This window comes from Protopterus annectens, chromosome 11.part0 (genome assembly GCF_019279795.1).
Source record: "Protopterus annectens isolate FY-2018-M chromosome 11.part0, PAN1.0, whole genome shotgun sequence".
NCBI classification, from domain to species: Eukaryota; Metazoa; Chordata; order Ceratodontiformes; family Protopteridae; genus Protopterus; species Protopterus annectens.
Window position 1 is genome coordinate 1336710704 of NC_056745.1, and position 19058 is coordinate 1336729761.

At 40.4% G+C, this 19058-nt stretch overlaps 1 protein-coding gene across 2 annotated transcripts in view; it reads left to right on the plus strand.

The window, feature by feature from the left end:
* Positions 1–587: 587 nt before the first annotated feature.
* LOC122815843 (MOB kinase activator 2-like) overlaps positions 588–19058 on the plus strand; it is a 586795-nt gene continuing 568324 nt past the window's right edge. The window contains exons 1-2 of one of the 2 annotated variants that reach the window (XM_044088657.1): positions 588–824; positions 954–1168. In XM_044088657.1, the coding sequence (XP_043944592.1) occupies positions 1080–1168 (89 nt within the window). In that variant the 5' untranslated portion in view covers positions 588–824; positions 954–1079. The remainder of the gene's footprint in view (positions 825–953; positions 1169–19058) is intronic. The other variant, XM_044088656.1, reaches the window with a different exon arrangement.

Consider the following 19058-nt stretch of genomic DNA (forward strand, 5'->3'; position numbering starts at 1 on the left):
CCACCTGTCCCTCTTTGCGAGGGACAGTCCCACTTTGGGTAGTTGTGTCCTGCAAAAAAAAAAAAAACTAAAAAATGGCAAATGTCCTGAGATTTTAAGACAAAATATATTTCTTACATTTTCTTTAATAGTTGCATAAAACATTTATTTTGTATCTGAAACACACATATTATTTGAAATAGCATAAGCATCTCAAATGTTACAAAAATAAGCTTTTACTTTGGCAAAAAAGTGAAGTTCTGTCCTTTGCACTGGCCATGAGTAGGTTTTGCTCTGCAAAATTTCACATTTCTGTGAAAAATGTCCTACTTTGGGCATGTGAAAAGGTGGCAACCCTAATCTTAGTTAATGCATTTTCTTCCAGAATTTGTATGAAGCCACACAATAAAGAAGGACTTAATTTGCATTGTGTGGTGTAGATCCATGACTGACTTTACTGTTCTGTTTTTTCTTCTTTTCATCTAGTTTATATTTTAGAGTGACTCATATACCAAAGAATACGGTAATTACAAAGTGACTGCTTAACAGGTTGGAAGAGAGGGATGATTTAAGGCTCAGTGATCCTAGTGTCGCTCATTCTTACTCTAGCTTACTTTCTCTCTCTCTCTCTTTTCCCTTTAGGTAAAGCATGACCCTTAATGTTAATGACCAGGAAGTGCTAGGAAGGCCACTCCACACCCCCATGGGATTTTTTTAATAGAGATATGAACACATACAACTCCCTTTCTGTTTTATTAAAAAGCAAGTTTGTAATCTGTTCTGGTAGTTAACACACATTTGCACTATTTTTTGCCTACAGGGTAGAGGAGAAGGTGGAAAAACACGTAGGTAACATTTGCATAAGCATTATATGAATGTCAAACATCTGAAACTAGCAAGCTGTCTACACAAGAACCTGTTCCCCAGCTTTTGAAACAGGCTTCACAACTGATAAGGGATGTTTTGTTTTGCAGAGCAGCAGGACTCATGAGAGGTCTGAATGCACTTGAATTTGCCCAGATATTTGCTGGCAACTGCTACCCAAGGAACGGTGGCACTGGGCAGGCAAGCCTGAGATTCCCCCTTGCCTGTTTTGTGAAATGGGTGGGTGTCAAAGTGCAGAACCAAGTTCAGCAGAGGAAGCAGCATATAGGAATCCTGCTTTTGAGGACGTCGAGGAAAAGCAATTGTGAGTTTAATATTCTGTTTTCTGCTTCTTGTGCATATACTTTGGAATTGTATTTAATATTTTGGACTACCTCTGAGCACAGTTAACATGTTTACCCATTTGCCAGCTGTTACTTCAGAAAACTTGTGCTTCAGTTTTGTATTTGTAAATAATTTCTGCTTTGTTCTTGCAAAATCACATTTTGTCATTTTTGTGCTGTCATGAGAGAGGGAATGAATACATTTTATATAAGCAGTTGCTTTATTAACCAAGTAAACAGGTGCTTTATGTGTTGCTATAGTCAACATAAAAAATATCTTTTACTCTGGTTTAGACCTCCAGTATTTGCTGAAATTGTTTTCTGATTTTCTTGTTTCTTGAATTTTATAAAGAAGTAGACTTGCTGAGACATAATTTTATATTTTTCAGACACGGTGCTTGTGCTTTACTTCAATCCGCTTCTTAGTTTGACAAGAAGGAATTGCCTTCTGGGTAATTACAGGCAAAGGATAAATACAATTTAGTTTTTGAAGTGACTGTTTGTTTACCTTGGTTGAGGAATACAAGTGAGTCTATATACCGGGTATTTTTCTATCACCAATATTGTTCTGGGGTAACTTTAGATATAGATTGGTTTGGTCTTTTCCATTCAGCAGGTGTTAAAAGATGTGGTGTGACCTACATTTATTCCATCATTTCATTAGTATGTTACTTTTATTTAGTAATAAGGTATGCTTGGAGGGAGTCATTTTATCCATTATAAATGTGATAGGAGTTGATATGATCCTATACCTTAACAGTATACACTATATTTGTTGGCTCAGTTCAAAACTGTCCACACCCAGGACTGCTTACTAGTTTACTAACATAACACAGGAGGTTGGTATTGGTGCTGAAAAAAGGACTGCTTGTCCCAGACAGTTTACATTTACCAGCATCTTTTAGACCAGTGGTCATTTCTAGTTCACAAATAGCCTACAACTTTTCCAGTGTTATCTTAAAATCTCTCTCTCTCTCAGCTATGGATAAGAGAAAAAAATGAGTGCTGATGGTGAAAGATTGTATTATTATTGTGATTTAATTTGCCATTTTTTTTTTAAATAGATGGCAGCCTCTGGAGGCTTTCAACATTGTATTTCTTTCAGCTCAGATTTCCAATACAGCACCGAGTACCCCTTTTATTGGGTGGGAAAGAGAGGGCCAGCCTTCCAGTTGCTAATTCACTGTTGAAATCTGGTTGTACTGTGGGTGACATTATGCATTGCAAATTGGTGTAATGGTTACACAGTAAGCCTAGAACCATCTTTGCATTGCTACACAGTAAGCCTAGAATTGTCTTTGTATGTCTCTGGTCTGCTTTGAATGCTAAAGCTGTGCTGAGACATTGCCACATTAAGATACAAGCAAGCATTACAGTTCCTGTGGGAGGAGAACCTTTTCAGTAAATTAATTGCACATAATCAGGAGACCCCCTAAATGGCCCTGCCAGAGGCAAGGTGGCACTGAACTGGCATTATGGCCTTCAATTTAATTACTCCTTGCAAAAGTGCTGATGGCTGTTGCGATGGGTCCAGCAAAAATGGAATGGTGCCTGTGTAATCACTGCTTATTGCTGTCTGTAGGATGCAGTTTTTACATTAGTAATCTACACGGACACTGTACTTTTCTAATAGAGAACGTAACGTTGGTGTTTACTTAGCAGCAATTCCACCAAAGAATGTTCAGTTTTGTACACACTATACCTTACAGTTGCAGTCAGTCCACAGAAGGGTTACTTTCCAAATTCAGATAAAACATAAAAGACAAGATTTGGGTACCTGTAGTCACAAAAATGAGCAGATGACAGGTGAATACATACTGGATAAGAGTGATGAAAGCACAGTAAGATAGTACTCTTCACATGAGAGAGGCACAAAACCGCACAAAAGTAAGGACTGTATAACACAAATGAAAGGGAAGGAGGGATGTTGCTTAAGGGATGTTGAAAGAAATCTTAATATAGGAAAACAAAGCTACTACACATTACTGGTGGAAGATGCAGAGACAATTTTTTTTTTTTTTTTTTTTTTTTTTTTTTTTAAGAGGTATGAGCATGCATGGGTTTAGCAAAGGCAAACTTTAGTGATTAGGTATCTGGAATCATAAGGACCAGACAACATTTAAAGCCAGTAAGAAATGCCAGGTAAAGGCTGTCTGGAGAGACTGGAATGACAAAATGTATTTTTCTTCTTTCTTTTTGTCTGTCTTAACACATTTTATTAATTAGTATTTCAGTGTCTGCTGTCGCTTTACTGTTTCATGTAGCTTTCCATTTTACCTCTTTAACGTTAGTACTTGCACCAACCCACTTCCTACAGCTGGCTGTATTAAACAAGATACTGGTGAAGATCTTTGCAGTAGGATAGGTAGACTATTCGGTCATATTCTGAATGGGGCCATACTGTAATATAGTGCTGTAATATTTTTGCTGTGTGTTTAGTATTACTGCTGGCCCCGAGTAGGTCACCAGGTTAGAATGAGTAAACAGTTAGGCTGTTGTTATGCTGGTATACCCTGATCCCTTCTGAACCCATTTCCTTGCTTACTTACACTTAGGTTCCCTGTTTTAAGGCCCTGGTAACTTGGAACAGGGTATTAAAGAGGCCATGAGGCATGGCTGAAAGCAAACATTTAAGGTTAGGAATAAAAAAAGAATATGTATAGCTTATCCTGGCAGGAAGTACCAGATCCAGAGACAGGGAAACTATGTATATGTCTGAAACACTAATGTTGAGCTAATGCTTTTCCTGTATACTCTCAGTAAACAGTATTATTTTAATGCAGTGTTCTGTTATGGCACTTCTGTATGCATTTTAATTTAGCCAGTAATTTATGGCGCGCATTACCCTGTCACCAGTGTTGTTTCTCTCTCTCTCTGGGGTTTTTCTGGTTTACCAAAATCTTCATAATAAATCAGTGCCCCTGCAATACTGATGATGATGATGCGGTTTGTCATTTCTCTGGACTATTTTCTGCGATCATAATGAATTCTGTAGTGAAACCCTCTGTGTTAGAGTCTAATCTCTACACATTGGTAACATCCAATGATGCAAACTGCTACTGGACCTCTGGTTTCTTCTGGTGGGACCCTTAGCTTTATATCCCCCAGTAACTATTGTTTTTCTCTGTCGTCCTTTTAGGTAAATCATTTTCCTTTTTTTACTACTCATTTCATGTCTGGGACTCGTAGCCCATCTTGGATAATGAAATGGTAGACCCACCCCTTTCTTGTCATGATATAGAATGTGTATCCTTCTCTGGCCATGCTCTGGTGTACAGCAGCCATCGTTTGTTGCCCCTTTTGGGGGTCATCTTGGCATTCTGGTATTTGGTATTGAGCCTTATAGATTGTTTGTTGGTTCCAGGCCATCTCTTAGGTTGGCAAGCATCCATGCTTAGCTCCTGATTCCTTTCCTGTATCTGATGCATACACTATAAGCTTCAATTCTTGGAAGATATAACTAGCATGCCATTCATTATTTTTATCATTTTTGTAGTGTCGTGCCAAATCATACTGGCCTATGCCAATAGTGCATACAGTGAAACTGGCAGCCATTGACATCTGAAATACTAGAATTCAATAAGTCCAATTATGAACTTGCTTTTCTTTTCAAAAATAACTTTGCAAGTGTCTCCTTTGTGGTTGTATGCATGATATTTCTGTTCATGAAGTTGTCCAGTCTGTGTTGCAGTAGCATTTTATATGAACTCATAGTTAATTTTGTTTTTAGAAGTCTCTCTGCCAGGCCTTCATTGGCTGAATGGCAGGGAGATGAAGTAAAATGCATTATACCATATTACTTCCTGAAGATGTCAAAGCCTTATGATTTGAACTATGACCTATTTTGTTCTCATTTTGTTTGGACAACCTATTTTTTATGAATATAGTCCTTAGAATGGCAGATGTTTTCTCTGGAGTAGTTGACTCCATACAGACCACTTCAGTCAGTCTGAATGAGCAAAACTGAGCATCCATTTTTGATATTTAATCTTTGTAAAATGGCCTGCAGAATCTATTTAAGCATAACCGTAGCACTGTTGAACACCTCCAGAGATGCACTTGTATTACTGATGATATCTTTCCTACCATCTGACGTCTCCTGTATTTATTAGCCCTGTCTTTGGTTTGTTTGCCATGCTTGGCCACTACACATAACATCTTGTCCCTGTCTTCGGTTTGTTTGCCTTGCTTAGCCACTAAACATAACATCTTGTCCCTGTCTTCGGTTTGTTTGCCATGCTTGGCCACTACACATAACATCTTGTCCCTGTCTTCGGTTTGTTTGCCTTGCTTGGCCACTACACAACATCTTGTCCCTGTCTTCAGTTCTTGTCCCTGTCTTCGGTTTGTTTGCTATGCTTGGCCACTACACAACATCTTGTCCCTGTCTTCGGTTTGTTTGCCATGCTTGGCCACTACACACAACATCTTGTCCCTGTCTTCAGTTTGTTTGCCTTGCTTGGCCACTACACAACATCTTGTCCCTGTCTTCGGTTTGTTTGCCATGCTTGGCCACTACACAACATCTTGTCCCTGTCTTCGGTTTGTTTGCCATGCTTGGCCACTACACAACATCTTGTCCCTGTCTTGGTTTGTTTGCCATGCTTGGCCACTACACAACATCTTGTCCCTGTCTTCGGTTTGTTTGCCATGCTTGGCCACTACACAACATCTTGTCCCTGTCTTCGGTTTGTTTGCCATGCTTGGCCACTACACACAACATCTTGTCCCTGTCTTCGGTTTGTTTGCCATGCTTGGCCACTACATAACATCTTGTCCCTGTCTTCGGTTTGTTTGCCATGCTTGGCCACTACACAACATCTTGTCCCTGTCTTCGGTTTGTTTGCCATGCTTGGCCACTACACATAACATCTTGTCCCTGTCTTCGGTTTGTTTGCCATGCTTGGCCACTACACATAACATCTTGTCCCTGTCTTTGGTTTGTTTGCCATGCTTGGCCACTACACATAACATCCTGTCCCTGTCTTTGGTTTGTTTGCCATGCTTGGCCACTACACATAACATCTTGTCCCTGTCTTCGGTTTGTTTGCCATGCTTGGCCACTACACATAACATCTTGTCCCTGTCTTCGGTTTGTTTGCCATGCTTGGCCACTACACATAACATCTTGTCCCTGTCTTCAGTTTGTTTGCCATGCTTGGCCACTACACATAACATCTTGTCCCTGTCTTCGGTTTGTTTGCCATGCTTGGCCACTACACATAACATCTTGTTAAAGAGTTAGTTTTCACCATTACTCTCTATTCATTCTGAATTGTCTCTAGTACTTGGAGCTGCAATTTGTCTGGAGCAACAACTCTGAGCTACAAAGTCATGTGCCTTGGCACACTGACCTAGACTTCTAGCATGCTGCAAAAACCGAGAATAAGTCAATAGTCATCTAGGTTGTCCTTTTGCCTCCAGCTTTTTTACCTTGAACAGCACAGGGTTACAATGAGTCTGTCTTTAAATGTTTATATTGATAATGGACGGTTGTACCATTTAAAATGAGTGATGCATTTCCATCCTGGATCACCTATGAACACCTGTCTCTCTTCGTATGGTATAGTGTTTAGTCTATTTTATACTCTGTATCACAGCAATACTCCCAGAAACAGTATTACCACTGAAGTTTGGTTGTGGTCATTTGTGGGACTGAAAATTAACCAATGATTGGTATCCGTTACCACTGTAAACGTTCTTCCATATAAATATTGGTCTTTCATAACCCCCATACCAGACTAAGAATCATACGGTCCAATGGACAGAGCTGTGCAGGCGAGTGAATCTGCACTCTTCAGCAGTTGGATGCATCTCTGGACCATATACTATCTACAACTTCCACTTCATCATCTGTGACTGGGCCACATCAGGCATTAGTCCATCATTACTATTGAGCTACCTGCCAATGAAAGGCAGAAACCTCTTTTTTTTCCAGTGAGGCACTACCAGCCTCATCACTCTATTCTTCTTGGTAACAGCCTCAACAGGAGTAGGCCATAGTAAGTGAATCTGGAGTCTAGTATAGGAGGCTATCCATCTGGTACATGGACCTGCCCACTATTCTACCCATTGCAGGTTCTACCACCTGTTCCAACTGCAGCTGGACCATGTCGAGCAATGGTCACAGGTCCTCTGTCTGAGGAGCAGGGACTGCCTCTTTTGAGGAACTTCCAGCTTCTGTGCACTCACTCTCTTCAGTTACAACCTCAGCAGATGGGAGCCACAATTGAATATCCCTGTCTCCTCCCTACAGGTCTGGATGATAGATGTGAATCTATCCTGCTAATGGACTGAATATATTTAAAACACAAGTCGTCATTAGTCAGCAGAAATAACCCTGTCTAGTTGCTAGTGTTTCCCACCTCCTGAAGTGGGTGATATGGTTCATGTCTCATTCTGCTCTTGCTGAAGGAGAGTAAGGGAACCATGACATGTAAAATAAGATGGTAGAACAACAATGACAACTTGCATTCCCTTATGAATGTTCCAGTCACTATGCCTGGGCAACAGGAATGTGTCATTTCATAGTGCATATGTTTATATACCTACATAGAAATATGGGTCTGGGACACATCGTGTGGTGCAGGCACCCAGATATGAGGTAGCCTAACCTTGGTATATAACAGTCCTTGACAAGATGCAAATATCACCAACACCATCACCTGATACAGAAGGACTATGTAGTTACCAAGATAACTATGCTACTTTACATGAGGAAAACATCTGTCAGTATGAAGAATAGTTATCCACATGTACCTTAAAAAGGCTGTGCAGTCATTTACTATAAACATTATTACCTATCCTGTAGCAGCATCTCTCCATTGTTTCTCAGTCCTATTTATGGCTATGGCTGAGGTCATACGTCTCAATCTCTTAGCACAAGAAATCTGGACAAAGCCTAAAATAATGGGGAGGGGGGGCAAAGGCCCCAAAATGGGAACATACTTTAAATATTGTTCTTATAAACTTAGAAGGTTGCTAGATTAACAAGATTTGTGCTGGCATGCATTTTTCTGAAGGATATGAAGTTTGAAACTCAATTTTGTCATTATTTAGTGACTTCAATACTCATGGATTTGCTAGAAATCCACAAGTTTCATGAGGAACAACCAAACATATGATGCAGAAATCTGGACAGTTGAGAGGTATGGCTGAGGTCAGTAAGTCAGTCAACATATACTTGGCATCAACTTTGCAGAATGGACCAGCATGAGACCTGATAAAGGTTAAGTAAAGGGGGACAATGACATCTCTAGATCTAAATGTGAGACCTAATAAAGGTTAAGTAAAGGGGACAGTGACATCTCTAGAAAATGTGACCCCTAATAAAGGTTAAGTAAAGGGGGACAATGACAAGTAAAGGGGGACAATGACATCTCTAGATCTAAATGTCAGACCTGATAAAGGTTAAGTAAAGGGGGACAATTACATCTTTAGATCTAAATGTGAGACCTGATAAAGGTTAAATAAAGGGGGACAATGACATCTCTAGATCTAAATGTGAGACCTGATAAAGGTTAAGTAAAGGGGGACAATGACATCTCTAGATCTAAATGCAATCTCTTTGTTTATAAGCTGTGCAATATAGAAGGACATAGATATGGATATATATCTATACGGGTCTACTTCTAATGACCGAAACGCCGATTCGCCGACAGTGAAATAACCGACGCCAGAAAACCGACAACACACAAACCCGACAACGCGAAACACCGAACACCATAACACCGACACACTACACGTAAACAACACAGTACACTACAACACATATCCACTAGCCCTAACCCAAACCCTAACCCTAAGGTCCGACACTACCGCACACTCTCCCTACCTGCACCCTAACCCTAACTCACTTACACACCCCAAACCCCAAGCTCCGACACTACCGCACACTCTCCCTACCTGCACCCTAACCCTAACCCTAACTCACTTACACACCCCAAACCCCAAGCTCCGACACTACCGCACACTCTCCCTACCTGCACCCTAACCCTAACTCACTTACACACCCCGAACCCCAAACTCCGACACTACCGCACACTCACCTATCACACACCCTAACCCTACATCCCTGAGTATTGCACACTTACCTGTCCGCTCCCTACTCCTAAATCCCTCACTATCGCAAACTTACCAGGTCGCGCTTACACATTCCCCTTGTCGGTCTTCCGTCTGTCGGGATTCCAGCGTGTCGGTCAACTGCGTTGTCGGTCGTTTCGTGTCGGTTATTTCCCTGTCGGCGAATCGGCGTTTCGGTCATTAGAAGGAGACCCATCTATACATCTATAAAAATGTATATGACAATATAGAAGGAAGATGATGGCACCCTGTGTGGCAGTGGCATCTCTGGCTCCTGAGGTCCATTTTGTGTATTTATGTTAAATTTGTGTGAACTGTTGATCTGTGGTCTGTTGGTGGTTCATTTTTTACCTGGTCGAGTGTGTGGTGGACTGCAACAGTGATGTTCATTGTCTTGCTGAGTTTTTGCTTTGTTGGGGAAAGTTGGACTGATCATGGAATTTTGAACCTATAGTGGCCTCAGTGATGAGTTTGAACTGAATGGGGAGGGCGGAATCCAGATTTTTGTCTACCATGTTCATTTGTGGAATTGGACTGGATTTGGGATGCTGCTGGTGGTGTCAGATATAGAACTGGTGACAGTATGGATGGTGGAAAGATCGTTGGACTGGTTGTGTCTGTTTGAGCCTTTGGATATTGGCAGTTGCACTGTTTGCAGGTAGTGAGGGCCTGAATTTGTATGCCAGTAGTTCTTTAAATCTGTTTTTAGTCTGTGGTATTGGATCCCAAATAACTAAAAAAGGTAATCCAGATAGCTCGTCAGGTCTACTATCCTACCTATGATCCAGAGGGTGACCGAACTGACAAGAAACAGTGTTCAAAGGATTTGTCCAGATAGAGCTAGGGGACTTGCTCTGAAGCTCTCCCTTCTGATTAGAGCAAGAACACTCCTCCATCTACCTGCTTAACTGAATAAACTACTTGAAACTTCAAGTAGGCATCTTTTATTTGTGTCTGTGTCATATAGACAAAAAAAATCAAAATGTCGAACACTCATATGAGTGTAAATGCAGAAATTTGAAATAACTACTATTGTGGGGGCTGCACCCCCCCCCCCCCACTAAATATATATTCCAACTCCGAGACTGCACTACAGTGAGGAAAGGGCAAATATTCCAATCCTCACTGTACTGCGATCCAAAAAAATAAACATCGAATTTATGCTCATGAGTGTTCAATGTTTTGACTTTTCATCGATCTAAAGTAGACCCTTTTATTCCACCCATAGGGAGGGCATCAAAGAGACAGTCTCTTAGATCTGCTAGCTAAAATGATTTTATCTGGACTAATCCTTTGTACTCTGAAATCCCATACAACTGGGTCAACTCTTAAGGGCATATTGTCATTGTGCTAGCTACCCAGGATAGATGACTTCTCAAAGGATAAGATAATGCAGTTTATGTCATTTAGTTTTATTCCATGATTCTGGCACTTTTGTTTGAGACAAACCTTCCTGCATGACAGTTAAGTCATTTGGAGATTCAATGAATGCAGATGAACTGCTAGCTAGGGCCAAATTTAGTCAGCTAAAGTCTTTTGGTATTGGTTTTTAGCCAAGCAGGAGAAGGTCCCAGCAATGAACCCTGGGGGACTCAATTGGTGATTGGTCTCTTTGCGGAAGTTGCTTCCCCTACTTTTACCATCTGTGGGCCAGCTGGCAATCCAGCAGTTGATGTAAGGGTTTATTGCCAGTTTATTTAGCTTTTTTACTATGCCTCATTGGGGGGACTGTGTCCAAAGCTTTGACCAGGTTGAGGTATGTGGTGTGTACTATTTTACTTTCCATTGCTTTGGTGACCTTTTTCAAAAAGTCCACTAGGTTGAGTAAGCATGACCTGCCCTTGACAAATCCAAACTGAGAAGAGTTCAGTGTTTGGAGGTTACCTATTTCCTTATTAATTAGTTCCACAATAAATCTTGCCATGATTTTGCAGGGTCTATATCACACAGTCGAAGTTTTATAACTTCGAACACGGAATGTTCGAACCATTCCGTTCGAAGTTACAAAACTTCGACTAGTGATTAAAAAAAAAAGTAAAAACAAAATAAACTGTTGTAAGCAAGGGGGCGAGTCCCGCTGCACCCCCACCCTCCACTACTTAAATATACCAACTCCAAGATCGCACCACATTGAAATGAATGGAAACCTCCCCTTATGGAGATTTCCATTTAAATGCTCAAACTTGTACAAGTTTGAACTTATGAGCTCGACCATATGGGGTTTGAACTTGTACAAGTTTGACTATGTGATAGGAACCCGATTTTGCATATGAGGCTAGTCAGACTTATGGGTCTGTATTTGCTTGGGTCTATGGAAGCTTCTCCCTTATGCAAGGGAATGACTGTAGCTGCCTTCCAGTCGCTTGGTACAAAACCTGTATTGTGGCTGAGGTCGAACATTTAGAAGTTGGCTAAACTGTGATTCAGCCAGTGATATTGTCTGGACCCATAAATGCAATTTTTTTTTTTTTTAAGCTTTTGATAGCACTTTTTTAGGACTTGGTTTTGTGTGATAGCTAGAGACAAGTCACTGTCCGGTATGTCTTGTGGGATAGATGGAGGGAGAGAGGGGTAAAGTCTGAAATTAATATACAGGTCAGCAAGTTCATTATATCTTCAGCCTCAGTGTAGGCAATGCCTTTCACAATCCGCTTGATGCTTTGCTGCATTGTGCTTCCGAGATTACAAACCTAAAAATGCCTTGTGATTGTCTTTGGTTTGGATTGCTAGTCCTAGCCTCAGACTTATTTTGCTGGATTTTATTAAGCTCATGAGTTGTTTATTTTAATGGTGAGGGCTTTATCATTCTGAAAGTTAGTCTCACGTTTAGTCAAAATTCTCTACATTTTATTGTAAAGCTTGTTGATAGCATGGTTCCACCATCAGGGATTATTTCTGGGGTTTGTCCTGCACATGTGCCTACAGGGTACAGCTGCATCTATGCAGCTGTTTACATGTTGGTATAGTGTGGTGGTGTACATTTCCATGCTTTTAGCGGAGTAACACTGGCAAGCTTTAAATCTCCACCAAACCAAGTTATGACTTAGGAGCTGATAGTTTGTCTCTGTGAAATTTCTAAAGATACACTGGATGGAAGGGTGACTGGTTTCGATTTATTTTTTCCCAAAGGAGAAGGCTTCATGGTTGAATTTAACAAGTGTCAAAAAATATACAAGAGATCTTGATGCCCCCATATTAGTAAGGACAAGATTCAAGATGTTGTTCCCCCTAGTGGGTACACTTACTTGTAACATGGTGTTTGTATATTTGTACTGACAATGTCCAGCAATCTCTGTGCTTGTGCATTAGTGGTGGTTTAGGTTTCCCAGTCTAGTTGGATAGTTAAGATACCTAAGAAAATGGTGGTGTGTTTAATACTGAGTGTTCCAGTTCCTGTAGGCATTGTGGCTTTCTTGGGTCCTAGAGGGGCTTCTAGCTAGCTCATATATGGTACAGGACATTTCTGATTGTCATTTGGACATGAAGACACTCTAGTTCATCATATTGCTTTACCAGCCTTGATTTGAGTCTTTTCTGGATAAAGGCTGATACAGTTCTGTCGTTTTTTCCCCTGTTGCATAGTAGCTGGTCTAAACATGTGGAAGGCATTATAGCTCTGTACAGCTGTAGTGCTCTCCACTGCTTTAAACCATGTCGCAGTCACTGTACAGATATGTCCTCCTCCTAGGTGAGAAGGTTTGTCGGGGGGGGGGGGGGGTTCTTGTTTAGGTTCCTAGCATTGATCAGCAATACCTTTGTATTTTTCTTTGCTTGCTCTGTTATGTTGATATGTTTATCAGGGTGGTATTGCCTAAAACTGGCACTGTGGAGTACAATGTCTTTGCCAATAAATTAAACCCTAGAGGAGACATGCAGATGAACAATAGTGAAGCAGCTTGGTCTGATCATATCATCCCAGGCTGACAAATATTAAATCCCCTTCAAACAACACCAAAGACTAATCCATTTATTGAATGCCAGTTGTTTTTGCTTATATTGTGGCATCATCCTTGGAGAAGGTGGAATGCTACTCAATGCTAGACTCAGTGAATGATGCATGTTAGTAACACAAGTAGATTACTGAATGGCACCCCTGCAGGCAAGGACAGCAAGCTGTCCACACCATCTACTGTTTGTGTAGTCACAGAAACGTAGGCATCCAGCTATGTCAGGACAGTAGTAGGGATGGTTTGGGATTGCAAGGTATGGCTTACATGGTCAACATTTGCAAGCATGCCACAAGGCCACAGCATCATTACAGCTGTTCATTCTCATTCTGTTGTGTTTATTCACAGGGGTAAACCACTGCTGTGGTGACATCTATAGAGGTTGGGGCCTAACAACAGGTAGATATTCACACCTGTTCAGGGACTAACAATGAGGAGGTAAATATGTGAGTCACAGTCAGATGACACAGTGGCACTGTTTTTCTCCATCCAGCATGGGCTTCACCCACAGTACAAGGTGAAGTTGTGGTCTCACCCATTTATGAACCTTAGACCCTAAGTATGAGTGTTCACTATTATCATTGGAGGCACATTCCCAGCTGCTGTGAACAACAGTAATGTTCTCACTGTGGCTGGCAGAAAAGCTGGGGACCATCATGTGTTGTAGGTGGCCCCCTGACATGGGGTGTCATTGGCATTGGCAGATGTTTCAGACGATCATTCAAGCATATTATGTGGTTACTAAGCCCATCAAGACACTGATGTCTGATGTGTGGTATCCTTGAGGATGTTGCTAGCTGATCTTGTAGAATGTGGTGATCAGGGACACTGTAATGACTGACCTTATGAGATTTGTGGTGGCACACTGCTACAGTGTCCATCTCCATGTGCAGTAATGTCTGTACCATCATTGCCGCCCATATTGGCAGTGTTATCTGAGGCTGGGTTAAGGCACAGATATAGGCTGTCCATGTGAGGGTCCATCTCAAGGTACACAATCTTCAATTATGTCAGGCATTTTGCAACATTCTGCTACCCCTTATTGTGGATGTTGATGACACCTAGCTTCCACTAGCAGTATACCATGACAGCGGATGCCACTCAAGTCATGCCCCCCCACAGCCACAGTTGTACATAACACTGTGAAGTATCAAGTTTTGCTGCACCAGGTAAGTGGACTGGCCCCAGTTCATGGTCACAGTGGTACTCCAACTACATTGCTGGATGTAATCCCCTGATATGGTGTACCTATTATCTCAAGATCCCATTCCCTTCCACATGCGATGTGCCGTGCTCCACTTGGTGTGCATAGACAGCTGTGTGTTATTGTGTTACAAGCCACCTGTGCACATGGAGTGGGTAGCAACCATCTTGTGAGATATACGAGTGTGTCTGCACCATGTGACAGAACCATACAATGAGCAGCATAGCCAGATGTTAACACGACCTGCATCATTTTATGTGTGTGCTACTACATTGTCAATGTGGGCTCACCAAGTCCCAGAATTCTTGACCAGAATTTTACATATTACAGTTCTGCAGGCTGTGACAGGGTCATATTGGAGTGTCCTCCAGGTATACCAAGGCAGTGGAATTGTTCTTTGGTCATTACAATGTTGCATGTGGGGCCGCATGCTCCAGCTGTAAAATACTGTGCCACCAGTAAAAATACAAAGGCATTTTTTTAATATGCTGATATGCTTGTAGTTGCTGGAATGTGCCTCTTCGTTTTTTTTTTTTCTCAGCACTAGGGCACCATAGGATTGCTGCAACATTACAGCAACTGACTCCAACCAATAGCAGTGGTTTATTTTTGTTTCCAAAAAGTACACAAAAGGGCATTATGCATTATAAGATTTTGCTTGAAGAGTAAGCGATATGTAAATGCTCATCTCGCCTCTGGGTAATTCATACTTAAAATAAAAGGACTAAAAAATTAATGGAAATGTATGGCTAGGAGTTTAAAGATGCTTATGGATCAATAGCCTAGTAAGTACCTACGAACTTGGTGCAGTATTAACTTTTTTGCATGGATCTGCAAGTATAGCAGTTTTACATGAATCTGTGTGTGTGCGTGAATATGCTCCTAGTTGTAGACAGTCATGTCACTTTCCTATCTATGATTCGCATTCAGAATATGCATATTTTTTTCTGTATTTATGCTTTTTTAAAGCCCAACCGAGGAACACTGTCTGCTTGTGTATCTTGCTGAAAGTCGCGCAGTAGAGTAGTAGTAGAGGTAGAAAACCTTGAACATTTGGCTCTAGGAAGCAGCTCATTACGAGCTTAAACCATTAATCCTCCGCAGTAACTGCCAGACTTTGGTTAACTTATTCATTTTATGATAAAATCAGTAAGGGTTTTAGTCCGTCAATAATATGTCATTAGAGTTTCATAGTTCCTGTTGAGAAAATTTATGTTGATGAAAAACTGTCTCTTGTCTGTACCCAAGTTTGCAGAACATCTCCGATTTTGCTTCATTTATGCAATGTCGCTCATCTTTTTCTGATAAATCACTGAGGGTTACAGTCAATGACAGTTATTTGTGTTCCATAGTACTTATTTTTCAGAAAATGCACGTCAGTGCAATACCTGATGTTTTATTAAATGTTAAAGTGAATTAGAGTATCTGGCAAACTGCTTCCCTAAGTTAAAAGTACAGGGTTTAAATCCTTCCATATCCATTTGTCTACTGTGTGACTTTGGATAAGTCACTTAACTAGACTTGAACCCGGAAGGGAACATTTTGCCCAGTGGAGTTTCAAGGATAACAAATAGACAAGAAAATAATGCTGTGTGTAAGTCTTACAGATGGAACAACATGTTAGATGTATTTTATTTCTGAGGATCATAATACACAATTCTGAGAAATTTGATAGACTCTGTACTATTACAGAGAAATTGTCCTTTATTGTTAGGTCTTGTGTAGCCATTTGGATGCTCTGGTTTCTTCCTTTGTTTCGTAGAAATAAAATATGCATAGTGCATTTTTTTAAGGCTGACACACTCAGTATGTGTCAGAATGATAACTGTGTGAAATGAGAACTAAAAATGTTTTTTTCCTAGGAAAAAGCATTTTATATGCTATACCAAAAGACGCATACTTTACATACTCTGAGAGGCATACCGATGTTTATGATTCTCTTGTCTGTTTTTCATAAAAGTATTAAGCTGTACTAAACAATATAAAAGTGAGGTTATATGAGGGGTTTTATTCAAAATTTTAAACTAATATCTTGAAGCAGTAAAGAGGTATTGTCTTTTGAAGTTAGGGTGGAATTCATGTCAGAATGGCCTTTGTAAATTGACTAGATATTGCCAAGTTTTATATACCGTGTCGCAAGGTAACAAAACAGATGTTTCACTGTGTTTCCACATTGACATATTTGGCCATATATGCAGCCAAGTTTTCTACATTTGGCCTTTTGACTATGGTCTTAATGCATTTTTTTTTTGGCATTAGGGATTTAGCAGCACTGTTTTTCAGCTAATGCGCATTGAATAAAAATCCAATTAGATAATCTCACCTCTGTCTGCTGCACACCTCTGTTATGTTCATTGTGTTCTCTGTCTGTCTGCTGCACATTTGTATAACACTGCTTTATGTGTACATTATATTGATGGCCTTGGCGGTTTGCCTGTAGCTCCATTTACCTTGTGGCTGAATTCATAAATCAAAAAAGGTCAGTTTGGACTGATTTACCTGTAAGGTTAACAAACACTAAGTAAATAAAAACATAAATCTAGATTAGGGCAGACACCTAGAGAGAATGGCATGCATATATTTCCCAGATGTGGTACAAATGCTAGTATATAGATGTTAAATGGGAATCTTGCACCCCCTTAACCAAGTCCTTCCAAGCACTGCAGTTCTAAATTGTGGGTACAGTTTAGAAGTGGCATCCGAGCCTAGATTAACAGCCACATTTATATCTTCTGCAAATGTTTTTGTCAGCCTGGTACACCTTGATTTTTTTTTTTTCCATCCCAAACTTCCTAGTTTATTGTATTGGAGCATCCGGTTAAAGACTAGGAGATATAAGCATGCAAGTCTTATTAAACCATTCTCCATGAAAATATATGCAGGGAAGTAAGGGGCCATTTTTAAAAAAAGGTCCGATTAATATAAAATAGTTTTACATGGATGTTAATATACTATGTAAACAGTAAGAGTCCAAGGCCTAGCCTTCAGTAGCTCCTCCTAGGTGTGTATTTCTGTCAAGACTACCTTCTGAATTTAGACTGTAAAGGTTCTGTTTAGACAATGTGTTGCCATGTAACAGGCTGTTATGAGGATGCCAAGTAACTGAAACTGGTTTGTTAGAAGTAAGAAGTATCAAAGGCCATTTTTATATAAGCATAAACTGTACTTTTACTCTACCTTTGTTTAGTGGTAAGGGAAAATTTTATTATGGTATCAGTGACTTGATTGTGATGGGGCAGGAGAATCTTGATATTCTAAGTATAAAGGTTATTTGCATATATAGAGCTAGATCAGGAAACACCAGGTGTCTAATTAGAGTATCTGAAGTATTATGCCTGGAATCACCTGCTAAGTATATTCTATAGTAACTGAGGGTCATGATGTTGAGAAAGCTACAGTAACTCATTTGGTTACAGGACCGCATTCCTGTGAAGAAAGGCAGACTTAACTAATACAGAAATGGATAGTAGGTATGTATCTTTACAAATATTCTGTGTTTTTGTTCTTGCGCCCCATCAGCTAGTTACTGTGCCCATACTTTGATCTGGCAAGAAAAGTAACCTGGAGCCGTCACTGTTAATGATGTTTTGGGTTTGTGTTTACAAGGTGCTGAACTGGAGCTTGGTCATGCTTTTTTGTTTTCGTACCGGTATCATCTTTGGCTGTAGTTGGTATCCAGCATATGGGGAGATTAGACACATGATATATGTATATATTAACATTGGTAACAATGCTTGAGCTAAGCAACTAGATGGCCTTGTGAAATACCACGTGTAGTATTGCTCATGCGCCATTTATGTAAATAATGCAAACTGCTTGGGTGCTGTGTGCACATACACTGGCTATGATCTCATGAGCATCACACATGCCAATATAGTTTTTACTGTTCACAAACCTTTGAGTCTTTGGGCCTGGTGAGGCTATTATTGCTCTATGTAATCTATGGCACTAGTATTTTTGGGAGGCATGTGATGTCCTAGAATGCATGCATGATGGTAGCTTTTTCCTTAGGTGCTTTAGAAAACCATAAATGCTCACCCACATGTAGAATCATTATGTTAAGGAACTTGAGAATTCTAGCAACAGAGGCCAGAGAAATACACAACACACCTGCTATATTAGTCTCTGTAGTTATAATACAAAGCATTATATATACCTTGGTATCAGCAGATAAGGGAAGGCCATGCATTCCCATAGATTCTGTGTGTGTGAGTGATGCATGCCAGCCAAGCCCTGTACCCTGCTCCAATCTACTTGGAACTGATTAATAGTCTCCTGGTTGAATAAAGCTGTGGTATGTCTCCAACTTGCAGTACTATTTCCTTGGTGACAGATGCTACCGTATGCATACTGGTGGAAAGTGGCTACACAAGTTATGCCATTAACTGCGGCATTCGTTTTGTCTGCTGCTGTGATATTTTGGCATGCTTTAGCCTTTTACAATCAGGCATATTTTAATTTGGAATATTTCCCGTGTACGACTATGAATCATGACTGTTATCACCTTTTATACATTTGGATATCACTGTAGCCTCAGTTCTGCTCCGTTTCATTTGTATGTCATTATATTGCCATTTGCTTATAATTGCTGCAGCTCATTTTCTTTCCCTGCAGTGAACTCTAGTATGCAACTATGAA